This window comes from Polistes canadensis, unplaced genomic scaffold, assembly GCF_001313835.1.
Source record: "Polistes canadensis isolate GaletaPanama2010 unplaced genomic scaffold, ASM131383v1 scaffold_76, whole genome shotgun sequence".
Lineage (NCBI taxonomy): Eukaryota > Metazoa > Arthropoda > Insecta > Hymenoptera > Vespidae > Polistes > Polistes canadensis.
In genome coordinates this window covers 238,924-252,703 of record NW_014569623.1, presented here as the reverse complement: position 1 = coordinate 252,703, position 13,780 = coordinate 238,924, and the positions used below count along the sequence as shown (strand labels likewise).

Sequence of the window (13,780 nt, the reverse complement as noted above, 5' to 3'; positions counted from 1 at the left end):
GTGTATAAAATGGTGCTTGTTCAGCACCAAGGCTCGGAAAATAAGCAGCCATGCCTTCGGATGCAACAGCAGCTGCAGCAGCAGCATAGGGTGCGCTGTACATCGAAAGGGCTGCAGTTGGTAATCCTCCAAGTCTTTGATAACCACCAAGAAGATCGTATTGACATGAACAAACAGTTTGTCCGGTGATTGGATCCGTGAAGATGGGTCTGCCGGTGTCACAGCACCTAGCGGCTGTCGGGCCTGCCGTTGTTGGCGGTGGGTGACCTTGAGATGGACTCACCGAGGCTGTTGGACTCCCCGGTGGTCGTACCACCGCATTCGTCACCGCCATTCTTGCGTTCGACAGACCACCAGCCCCCCCGCCACTGGATACAACACCCACCACACCAAGAGGATGATTCGTTGTCCCTACACCGGATGCAGCATTCACCAAAGATGAACTTCCTGCGCTCAGGTGAACTCCTGACGACGGTGAACCCGACGAAGACGCTAACGACGAATTTACTGTCACAGGACACTGAAACATTTTCATCCAAATTTATTCCTTTCATATTTTCCATTTTTTTATTCTCTTCTTTTATTATTTTTAACAAGATACGTTTAACTTTATTTAGCTTTAATAATTACTAATTTAATTGTCACTAGATATAAGATTATTTTACAAATTTGTTTTCTTTATTGTATTAATTCTTTAGAGTTTTTTCTTGTTTTTTTTTTGTTTTTATATATTGAAGAACTTATTAATCGAAAAATTGTATTTAGTTTTATTCTGACTTTTGTTTTTAGTCATAGGATTTTAATCATAGAACTCTAGAATATAGAATTGTTTACTTTGAATTTTTGTTTTTTTTTATAATCATATTATAAAAGAGAAAAATGAATAATTTAGACTTAATTCAGAAATATATTTTCTGCTATTTGGTTTTTCTAATCTCTGTGTCATAGTAGAAAGAAAAGAAGACATTTGCCAGATTGTTACAAGACACTGTAACTAAATATGACTCTACTACTCTTATTTCTTGACATAAACTGAAACATTTTACTTTTATAACATTCCTAACTTTGTATCAATCGTATTTGTATCAATTTTTATTATTTTCTGACAATTTAAAAAAGATTGTTTTAATTATGCATTAGTGCTTATATCAATAAACGCATATATGCGCCCATAGTTCATTCTTAAAACTTTTATTGAACACATATATACGTTCATAATCTACGTTTGATAATTTCTAACCGAACTCATATATACGCTCATAATCCAAACTCAATAACTTTCAGTCGAACGCATATATGCGCTCAAAAACTTAATAAAAATCCTAAATTAATTTAAAAATATTTTTCAATATTATCAATTATTACCCTCAAAGTAATAATAATCATTCCTAATATTAAATAGAAACAACGTTTTATGTAGTTAAATAATTAAACATAAATAATTTCAATTAATCTTTATATGTGTGTGTGTGTGTGCTTTATATCCAAAACTATAATTAACAACAATAATAATGTTACAAAGAACAATGATAAACATAATACAATCGTTCCAATAATATATTTTCAATAAACACTTGAACTAGTTTATAATAACAATTAAAAAATGTAATTAATCAGATCAACGATTGAAATGTTGAAACTCTCTCGATGTTGGGCTTTTTGAAAGAGCTTAATTATTATAGCAAATGAAAGGAGCAAGAAACAGAAGGGATTTAAAAGTTGATAAAGAAATGTTCTCTCTTGGTGACGCTTCTAAGCTTGACGTCACAACAAAGTACATAACAGAAATAAAGAATGAAAGAGTAAGAGAAAGAGCAAGAACAAGAGAAAGAGAAAGAGTGAGACAGAAGATACTCGTAAGCGTCAACTTATTCAAAGTTTACTCTCAAGAGAACTACCGGTACTCCGTCGCCACGGGATTTTGCTGACAGTGTCGCATTCTGATGCGCTATTTCGCGGCACGTCTTTCCCCTTCCCCTTCCCCTTCTCTATCTCAAAAAAAAAAAAAGAAGAAAAGAAAGCAGAACAAATGGATACACGAGAGAAAGAGAGTAAGAAAAGGGGGAAGAAAATGAGGAAAAGAAACGTAAAAAGAAAAAAAACAATAAAAAAGTAATACTGCATGAAAAAGATAAAGAATGAATTGCGACACCAGGGTGATGGTAATGATGGTGGTGGGGTATGGGGTTGGTCGGGGGGGGCCACTTGACCGTATATACCCAATGCAAGCAACATCTTAGCATCTCTAATCCATCTCCCAAACAATATTTCCAATGCATTCAAAATATAATGACAGTACCCGGACACCCCTGAAATATCTTTCAACGTAGGAAGAGTGAATATCATTCTTGCGACAGCTGCGTTTACTCCATATACTTTAATACCTTTTCACAGTTCGAGAAAGAAAAAGAAACAACGGTGCGACGATATTCTCTCAAACGACAAAACGTTATAACGAAAAGACTATAACCAATCTTTCCCTTATTCTTTTTTTTCTACCCCTCTTATCCCCCCCATCCACAATCCCCCATTCCACCCCTCTTTAGTAACTTCTAAAGGTAAACCGAAAATCTGTGTAGGGTTCGGGTAGGTAATACCGCGAAAAGGGGAAGTTGGGTTAAGGAGGGTGGGCTGGGGGTTAGGGAGCGGGGGGAGTGTTGGGGGGGTTCCTCATTAATTCCATATCAAACACTACGGCTAAATAGATTAGCGGCTTGAGTGCCTTTCGCGCCCTGGGCCTAAACAAACTCCGCCCAATAAACCCATCTCTCTCTCTCTCTCTCTCTCTCTCTCTCTCTCTCTCGCTCACACTTGGGCTAATGCAGGCGTTTTGAGCAACGTATCAGAAGCCCCCCTCCCTAAAACCCACTTCCCATATATATATAGAGAGATAGTTAGAGTGCAGTAAGCGAGTTATAGCAACCCTCTCGATCGATCCATCCATCCATCCATCCATCCATCCGTTGTGTCCGTTGTTCATCCATCCGTTGCCTCGTTTTGCTATGGCCCCAAAACATATTGTCGAAACTTTGCTCGGGTATTGTATTGAAGAGCAAAGAGGGGTTCTGGGGGGTTGGGGGCAGGACTGGGGAACTGGGGGTTCTGGTGGAAGCAGAGAAAGAGAGAGAGAGAGAGAGAAATAGGGAAGTTGGATGGTTAGGAGAGGAGAGGAAGGGAAGAGGGAAGAGGGAGTCGAAAAACGTGAGCCATCGTGCTCCACGCATTATGGCCATCGAGAGTGGTAGTATAGCGTTAATGCGTGTCGTTCATGCCACGTAGCACGATGTTTCCTCCTGCTTGCCCAACTGTCGCACGTTCCTCGATTTATGCACGTGCATGTTGTTACGTCTCTCGTATAGGCTTCGCTTTCCCMCCCCCCCCCCAACACCCCACCCACCGTGTTCGAGATAATCGTGCCACGATTAGATTTGTTTCTTTTTTTTTCTTTACTTTACTTTTTTCTTTTCGGTTTTCTTTTTTTCTTTCAATGTCTTACTTACTTCACTCATTTTTTTTCTTTTCGCAAATCGTTTCGCATACGTAGGAGGATAGGGGGCTGGGGAGCGAAGTTGGTTGTTTGATTAATTTTTGGGTAAATTAAATTGTCGAATTTAGATTCGTTTTTATTCGTTTTTTTATTTTGATATTAGTGTAATGGTTTATATATTTTATTGATAGTTTTATATTATTCAATTTTATTTATTTTATTAGTTATTTCTCTCGTCCAAAATTATAATTCTTAATACGGAATCACAGGGAACTTGGACATAAAAAGAAGTAGAACTTAATTTAAYTAARTTGRACRTTTYRTCCCTTTATTGGGACTTCTTCAGCAACTTAATTTTATAGTTCAGCGTCTTTTTTTATTATGTAGACATACATTTTTCATTTTATTAATATTCCAAACACAAAACATCTAAACTTCGTTAAATATTCGACCGTTACAATTTAAAACTCTCAACCACACTTCAGCACTAAGTTGCTGAAGAAGTCCCAATAAAGGGACGAAACGTCCAACCTAGTTAAATTAAGTTCTACTTCTTTTTATGTCCAAGTTCCCTGTGATTCCGTATTAAAAATTTATTTATTTTGTATTTTAATATTAAAATTAGGCTTTCATGGGGTTTGAGTTAAATATCGTTGATTATGTTTGTACCTTTTTTGTTTTCAAAGAAATCATATACTTTTTGAAGTTATACTTCTATTGGCGTGTTTTAGAAAGTGAAGTTAGATGCGACCGAAAAATCGACACCATGAAGTTGTCGATATTTATACAAAGCGCGGGAAAAGCGATTTCAAATTTACGGCATGAAAACAGCCTCCTCTTCTTTTCTTCTTTTCCTCTCTTTTTTTCTTCTCAAGCGGTCTCACCTATCCAAGTTTTAATCGTATTCAAGCGTTGCTTGACTTAAATAATCGAACAGGAACTAGTGCTGTCACTGCACCATGCCCGTTGACGCATGAAATAATTTGATATAATTCCCTTATATTAAGTGTTGACTGATATTTATATTTTGATATTTTTGACCAGAATTAAAATTTCTGTTTAAGTTTTCGAAATGCCTAAACGTTGTAGGGTGTATGAGCTGCAAAGAAAAATGATTGCACAATAATATGAAATGTTGAAGTTATTTTTGAGGTTATATTCGTTTTGGTACGCTAAAGAAGTATAACTTCTTACATGCGTACATCAGTACACACACATCAGTTTTTTTTTTTTTCATATAAAATGTTTTATATAATGTTTAATTGAATTAATTAATTTATTAATTCCTAGTTTAACTGTTGTTTGATATAAATATAGAAATATCTTATTAGGAAGTACTGTTCTAATTAAATTAGTAGATTTTACTATGATTTTCTAATTAGTGTTTTCTTGTTAAATTTTATGTATCTTTCTACATTTATTTTTTACAATTAGAGAATTATATAATTACAATATATTATTTTAATCAGATAAGAGAGAGAGAGAGAGAAAGAAAGGAAGAAAGATTTTACTTATTGGAAGAACATTTTTATACATTTTCTATAGAAGTAGAACAATAAAAATGTTTTAACATTTATTACAATATTTTTATAGTTTAAAGTATGAATAACTAAAAATAATTGTAAATAAGTGTATAGTGATAATAAATAATGAACACATAAAAATTAAATGATAATAATTTTAATCTTGAAAAAAATTTTACTTTATCATATTATACAAATTAGTAATATCTCATTATAATTCTTTACACATACTTTATTAAGTTAAACTAATAATTAAAATACCATAATATAACAAATAAGCAAATGCTAAATCATAAAACTTAATATTAACTTAACTCAAATTAATTTCTCTTATTAACTTAATTCTATTAAAAAAATTAATAATTCTCTCTAAAATCATATTTTATATAAAAAATTAACTGTGAACAAACAAACACCCTAAAACTAACAATTTTCCTTCTAAAAAATGAAAAACAAACACAATGTAAGATACATAAAATAACTGAAAAGATGTTTCAATCAATGTCATATGTTAACACATATTAAATTCAAATACACATTTTTAAACACACACACATATACAAACTTTCTTTTACAAAAGGAAATAGCCGCTTAATCTTAAGATAATCCGTATAATTATACCGGCTTGTTCCTGTAACGAATCGAGGCACGAAACCGCGCTTGTAGTTTCGTTGATCGTAAATCCCAAAGTGACTGGAACGAAGAGATAAAGCGTGAACGGACAAAACGGGAATAAAGGAAATTCATCGATGCATAAAACAAAAAACAAACAAAAAAAAAACAAAAACAAAAAACTAAAAACCAAAAATTGAAAATAAACTTAGAAAAAAAAAGAAAAGAAAAACAAAAACAAAAACAAATGCAAATAAAATGAAAGTAAAATTTGATGTAAGGTTTAAGAAAAAAAGATACGAAAAAGAAGAAGCGAAAATAAGATAGATAGATAGATAGATAGATAGATAGAGAAAGAGAGAGATGAAAGAATCAAAGAATTCCACATCTTCTGGCGGAGAAAACTCAACGATGGGAAGAATGTGCTACAGGGCTGGGACCCTGAGCTTGGGGTTAAACGACGAAGCGTGTTGGCGAGTGTCCGGTGTTCACCGACAATAATTCAGTCCTACTAGGACTCTCTTTAAAAGAAAAAGAAAAAGAAAAGAAACAAAAAAAGAGTGAAAGAGAAGAAGAAGGAGGAGGAGGAGGAGGAGGAGGAGGAAGAAGAGGGAAAAGGTGACCGGTTCCCAGTTACTCGACGCGATCGCATCGAGTGGGCAACCGTTGCAGGTCGTGCCGCAACTATATCACCGTTGCTGTTGCAGTTTCTTCTTCTTATTCTTCTTCTTCTTCTTCTACTTCTTCTTCTTCTTTTCGATGCCGCAATTGCTGACTTTGGTGTCGCCTTTAAAGTAGCACTCAAGGTAGGCTCGTGCGCGTGCATTCAAGTTTGCTTCTTCTTCTTCTTCGTTCGTTTGTTTTTTTTCTTCTTCTTCTTCTTCTTCTTCTTCTTTAGTTTGACTACAGTAGGCTGGAGAACAGCCGATAATTATTCTCAAGACCGTGAGTATATCGATGCATTAGCTCGACCGACTAGCTCGTTTGTTCCTCGAGCATGCTAATTGCCACTGCCAGCATCGCTACCATCTTCCACCTTATTCTCTTTCTCTACCTGTGTTTCATCTCTACTTCCTCTTACTTTGAGATAACACTTTCGATACTTATTCTTTTTTTTTCGTTATTACCCATTGCAATTTTGGTGTTTAGGTTTAAGGGATTTTTTTATTTAATTTTGAAATGTAACACAAAAGAGAAGATATGATTTAAATTTATTTTATTCATTTACGAAGAGATTTTGTGTTCTCATTTTTAGTTTAGCTTAAATTATAGGATTATCAGATGTAGGATAATGATTTAAATATTTTAGGTTATATATTGTTTGAAATTGTTATATGGATTTGTGAATTATTTATCGCAAACATTTTTAATCTTATTCTCTTTCTCTACTTGTGTTTCATCTCTCTTCCTCTTACTTTGAGATAACACTTTCGATACTTATTCTTTTTTTTCGTTGTTACCCATTGCCATTTTGGTTAATATTATGGGGATTTTTATTTAATTTTGAAGTTTAACAAAAGAGAAGATATGATTTAAATTTATTTTATTCATTTACGAAGAGATTTTGTGTTTTAGGTCGGTTCGTATTATAGAATTATCAGATTTATGTTAATGATTTGATTATCTTAGGTTATGTATTGTTTGTAATTGTTATATGGATTTTATGATATTTGAAAGGTAATTATGGATTTGAATTATTTATCGCAAACATCTTTCATCTTATTCTCTTTCTCTACTTGTGTTTCATCTCTACTTCTTCAACTTTGAGAGAACACTTTGGATACTTATTCTTTTTTTTCGTTGTTACCCATTGCCATTTTGGTTAATATTATGGGGATTTTTATTTAATTTTGAAGTTTAACAAAAGAGAAGATATGATTTAATTTTATTTTATTCATTTACGAGGAGATTTTGTGTTTTCGTTCAATTCGTATTATAGAATTATCGGATGTATGATAATGATTTGATTATTTTAGGTTATGTATTGTTTGAAATTGTTATATGGATTTTATGAAATTTAAGAGATAATTATGGATCTGAATCCGATTTGTATTATTTGCTTATGAAGATTTATTCAATTTTTCTGGAGTTTAATTATAGAATATTAAGCGTAGTGTTTTAATTATTTTAGGTTATTTATTGTTTGAAATAGTTATCTGATGTATTTCTATTGTATTGTTTTGCTAATTTAAGAAAGAATTTTATGGAAAATTAATAATTATTGAATTATTTTAAATAATCGACAAAAAATATATATATATAAATTAATAATATGTTAATTATTAAGAATATTTATCTGAAATAAAATATTATTTGTTATTAGTATTATGGAGTATATTTTTGTAATAATATTCGAATAAATTAAATCTACTTTTACTATTATTAGATATTATTATTATTATTATTATTATTATATAATTAGTATAGTATATTATATAATACATTATATTAGGTTGAAGAGAAAAGTTTCTTCATATCTTCTCGATAAATGGCTTTAGAATCACATAACTCAGATATTATTAAAACTCTGACAAAACTTGTATGCGATTGAAAGTTGACATATCGTAAAATCATTAAAATAAAAGTTCTAAGCCATTTAAAATAAGCTTTTGATAAAAAAACATGAACAAAACTTGTCGTCACTTTTTCCATTAAAATAACGAAGAAACTTTTTTTACACGATCTAATAATTTATCGAATAATCAAACGTTATATAAAAGATTCTCTAATTATATAAAATATCATAAACAATCTGCACCCTTTCTAATATTATTATTCCATTAAAATACTATAACAATAAAATACTTTCTAAACGAATTGTCATGTAACCCGAGAAATGTTTTAATTACCAAAACCCCAACATATATATAATGAATCCCTAAAAAAGATTTCTTTCAACAAAGAAAAAGAATAAAAGGGACAAAACGAATAACAAGAACAAGAAGAAGAAGAAATATCAGAAGATAAAGATCAGTGAATCCTAGTACATCTCCTTTGCACGAGGAAAGCCGATGCCGAGTAGAATAATATGAAGAACAAAGCTCAGACGTGCTATTTATCGCTCGTTTCGAGGAGTCTAAACCGGTTGGGCGTAAAAGGTGGCGACGCCTCGTCGTCGTCGTCGTTGTCGTCGTCGTCGTCGTTGTCATAGTCTCTTACCCAAGAAGAAGAAAAAAAATGAAAAAGAAAAAGAAAAAGAAGAAGAAGCTACCTGCCTTCTGCTCGGATGCGAATCCGTCGAACATAAAAATGCAAGAAGTCGAGATGTGGGAAGTTGTAAGAGTAAGAGAGAAGTTTGGGGCCCAGTTTGGAATGGAACCAAGAAGTAGAAGAGAGATGGAAAGATGGTTAGATGGTTAAGGGGTAAAGGAAAGGAAAGGAAAGGGGGGGTTTACAAGGGGGAAATTTAGGGTAGGACGTTAAAAATGTGGGTAGTTTCGGGTGACACCTTGTTGTTAAGTTCGATGGGCAAAAATTATCATGGATTCTGGTCACGGTATAAAAGGTCTAGGCATAAACGAAGATCCGGAGTCTGGCTGGCATACCTGAGAGAAGACCAAGAAGAGGAAAAAGTTTGAACCGATATCGTACGCACGAAGCTATCGTGTTGTCGACAACGTCCTCAGTCGACGGATGGATGATCGATGGCCGTCGATCTTATAGTCTCTCGATGGAAAAAAGTGGAAGGCCTCGGTTAAAACGGTCGTAAACGATCTGGTGCAGAGCCCAGGCCAACTAGAAAACCAGTATATGCGCTTGTATGCTGGGGGAGGTCGTCTCTCAACCCCAACCTTCTTCAAAGCATATCCTACAACGAACTCTACTCTTCTTCTTCTTCTTCTTCTTCTTCTTCTTCTTCTTCGATCTGAGATGGTACATGCATTTTATGACACGATTTATATGCACAATGTAATAGTCACTGTCTCCAACCAGGGGAACATGTCTATGTCATTTTCTATATCTTTTGTTTCTTTTTTCATCATCTTTTTACCTTTTCCTCGTCTCATTCTTTTTCCTGTTTCTTTATTTGGGCACGCATGATTTCTATTCATTCTTATTCGTGTTGGTTTTCTTTTTGTTACAGTAAGAACTGTTGTATACTTTCCTTGAGTGGAATAGACCAGAAGATTACTAGTTCTGATCGGTGCGATATCTTGAACGTTTTTCTAAAACATTTACTACCTGAGATGAAGACTAAGTTAATCGCGAGGAAAAGATCTGATTTCAATTGGTCTTCTAGTTTGCGGATTGAATGAGATCTATTCATGATATGTTAAATAGTTTTTATGCGTGTGTGTTGTTTAATTTTTAGATTAAAAAATCAAATGTTGAGGTTAGAATTAAAAATTTGATATTTATCTACTCTCTTTGATGGATAGATTAAATAAAAAAATTATTAAATAATTATTAAACTTTTATATTATTTTTGTTTAATTTAATTTTATTATATTGTGTTGATCGTAAAAGTTCGTGCTGATTTTAAACGATATATATTTTAAAATTGCATGAAAATAAATTGACACGAATTTTAACGAGCAAAAATATTTAAAAAAATATTTAAATTAAATAATTTAATATTATAAACAAATTCATAGATCATGGCTGATCATTGTCTTATCCTGTACATTATTCTTAACTATTCTAACCTATAAAAAGCGCGCTAAAACTAAAGAAAAGAAAGGAACCTAATTCAAATGAAAACTTTTGGTTAACATAAGACTGACAAAAGTAGAAGTTAAAGATCTATAATAGAAAAAGAAAGTGATAAATATACATAGAAAGTAAGTATAGACCACCAAAGAGTATTTGAAAGACACACCATAAGGATTTATAGGTGATTCGGCTTTGAAAGAAAAGAAGGAATCGGTTATCCTGTAGACACAGATGCGCCACTGTTTGCACACGAAGCATTTGTCACGCGTGTCCTGCCAACGAAAAGGGACCGGTCCCTCTTTATGCGTGCCGAGAGATGATGCCCTCTTTGCAACGAGGCCCGACCAAGTCAATATTGACTTCAGTCCAGATTGATGGACCTTCCTCGCATGTATACTTAGGCCTCGCGGCACTCACTTATGTTTCCCACACAGCTCAGCTCTCTCTCTCTCTCTCTCTCTCTCTCTTTCTCACCCTCTTCCTCCTTTCTTTTTCGTAACTTTTGCTAAACTATCGCATGAAACAAGTTCTATTGGAAAATATATTATAGATTTTACCTAATGTCGAGAACGAAAAATAAATACCATATGCGATCATAAACGATGAACAATACATTTGTCTTCATATTTTATTATTCTGAACAATGTCAAATTCATTTAACGTGATTTTAAAGCAAATTCTAGTCAAAGTAAATCATTTTTATTCATACGTGGTAACAAATTTGGTTTTATTGTTTATGAAGATAATTAAGTGACGCTTGAATTTTTCTTCTTTTTTTAGGTTAGGTTAGAATGAATTTGTGATTCTAGTCAGTATGATAATGACTACTATACAATAAACAATTATAGTTAATTGAGAATACATTTTCTTTTTTTGTTTTTTTTTGTTCTGAATAATGTCAAGTTCGGTTAAAATTATTTTAAACTTTATTTGCTACTATATAATCAGTATAACAAGGATCACTATACAATCTGCGATCATAGCTAAGAAAAAGTTTTCTTCCTGATTTATTAAAATGATTTACATCAACTAGAATTTCATTTTAAATCATGTTTACTGAACTTAATATATAAATCGAACAAATAAATTAAAAGTTACAATTATTTACATACTTCACAACTGTATAATAAAAAATTTTATTATAAACGAAGCTTTCATAATTACCGACGATACTCGAGATCACATAAAACTCTAAAAATATTCAAAATACAAAAATTTCTTTATAAAAATAATTTTATAAAACCGTCAGAATTGGAAGTTCGTTCATTAAAAAACGAATAGTTTAAACGTAATTAAACATGTTTTTATGTTCACATGAATTCGTCATTTGATACGTAACATTCCAGTTAAAATGATTATCGGTTTCGTGCAGAAATGGTTATCGGAAATGAACACCTCGACGACAATGCGTCGCTGTAGCATCCGGCGGTCTAAAGATACAGAAGAACAACAAAGATACCTTACCTTCTTTCTTTTGATAATCGTGTCTTTGTTATCACTTATATGAAGATATTATTCTATATACTTTACAATGAAGCTAAAGATGTAATTTAAAACCAAATAAACTGATTAATATAACAGTGTCGAGTTTTTTTTAAATATTTCGTCGCAGATATAAATTACATTTTAAACCGATGTGTGATCTATTTTTAATTTTACATCCGCTTAATAAGACAAGTGGCTTAAGAGAAAGTTCATTAATTCTTTCTCTCTTCGTTTAATTTCATTTATTTTTAAACGATTTTAACGATCTAACGATACAATCGATTTTATACTTTATTTATTTGATATTGAGGATAATCAAAAGAATTCGTTACTAAAACTTATAGGTTAATCTATTTGATGGAAACAATTAATTCGGTACATTGTCATTAAATTATTTCTAACTATGGTCCGCCATTTTCTAACCTTCAAATAATGGAAACTATATCGAAAAATTACTTTATAAATAAATAATAACTTCGTTGCTTTGATATTAAATTATTTCAAATCATGATTTAACTGATCCGTCATTTTATAATCTCAACAAATAATGAAGACTATAATACTATCTCCAATACTATAAATACTAAATTTAGAAAAAAAAGCCACCGAAATAATTGCTATATAAATATAGAAAGAAAAAAAATGCAAATCATTTATTCGCATTAAACTATTTCTTAGAAAATTACGAACACCATTTTGCACTACGTTAACGCTACTTTTCTATTTAAATTACATTTTACGTAAAAAAAAAAAGAAAAAAAAAAARAAAAAAAAACAGAAAACGTTTACAATGATATCGAAAAATTCGCGCGTGGTTTTTAAAAAGAGAGGGGAGAGAAAAAAATTAAAGAAGCAGAAAAGAGAAAGAGAAAAAACGTTGAGGGTGAGAAGGTAGGTAGGTGGGTGGGTGTGAGGGGTGGGATGAGTTAACCAGGGCCCATGATATATGCATGAAAATAGAATATACATTCGCGGTGGCTATTGAATTCGTAATACTTCGGGGCTCACGAACTTTCGTCGTTCAAAGATTTATCGTGCTCGTCGTCCGTCGACGGACTGGAATACTCACCGTGGGATGATTTATTTCGTTAGAAGTGTTGAACGTTAACCGCAAAGTCAACCGTATGTATTTATATCATTCGTACACGTACCTACCTATCTACGTATATACGTACGTATATCGTATCGTACGAATTCGTAGATAGGTTCGTTCATTTGTGAGAATGAGAAAGAACTAACGTGTATTTGTATCCAACTATTAGTTAATTAAAGAGATTTTGCAGGAACATTGCAATGCCCGTCCAATTGTTATCCGTCTTTCTAACGATAAATTGAGTCGATCGTTTAACCTATGCGATTAACTTTAAACGACAAAGGATTTTGTAAGTAATAGCATCTAATATAAGAGAAAAAAAAACAGATTAAGAGATGTATTTGTATAACCTAAAATAATCGGTTGACCGATAGAGTGACGCAAATAAACGATTTCTTTAAAATATGTGTCCTGAGATCTCGATTGTAAAAAAGAATAAAATTAAATTAAATTAAATAAAACAAGGAGTAAGAGAGAAATAGAGAGAGAGAGAGAGAGAGTGAAATAAATAGAAAAGGCTTCTATCGAAAAATTCCAAAGATAGAAATACTTCTTTTAATTATTTCTTTTTCTTTTTTTTCTTTTTTTTTTCTCTCTAAAGTTCAAACGTCTATATTTTTGAATACTTGGATGATGACCGATTATATTTAAAATTAAATCGGATAGAAAGAATAAAAGTATAGGAGAAAAGGATAGATAGGAAAAGAATTATAGCATTTTTATCACATTTTTAAGTTAACCGGAAAGTTGATTAGGTTATTTATTTAAAATAAAAAAAAAGAAACTAATCGGATGGCTTTTTTGATTAATCTTTACGAATATTAAATGAAAGATTTATTAACTTAATTTCATATATATATTTTACTGAAATTTATTATTATCTATAGTAAGATTATATATTATATGAATATATTAAATAGATAGAAA

General features: G+C 32.0%; 1 protein-coding gene across 1 annotated transcript in view; it reads right to left on the bottom strand.

The window, feature by feature from the left end:
• Window positions 1–13,780, bottom strand: part of LOC106786551 (iroquois-class homeodomain protein IRX-6-like) — a 55,163-nt gene that overhangs the window by 32,578 nt on the left and 8,805 nt on the right. Inside the window, exon 2 of the mRNA XM_014748055.1 lies at window positions 1–520. This exon is cut by the window's left edge and continues 1 nt beyond it. Within this exon, the coding sequence (XP_014603541.1) occupies window positions 1–520 (520 nt within the window). The remainder of the gene's footprint in view (window positions 521–13,780) is intronic.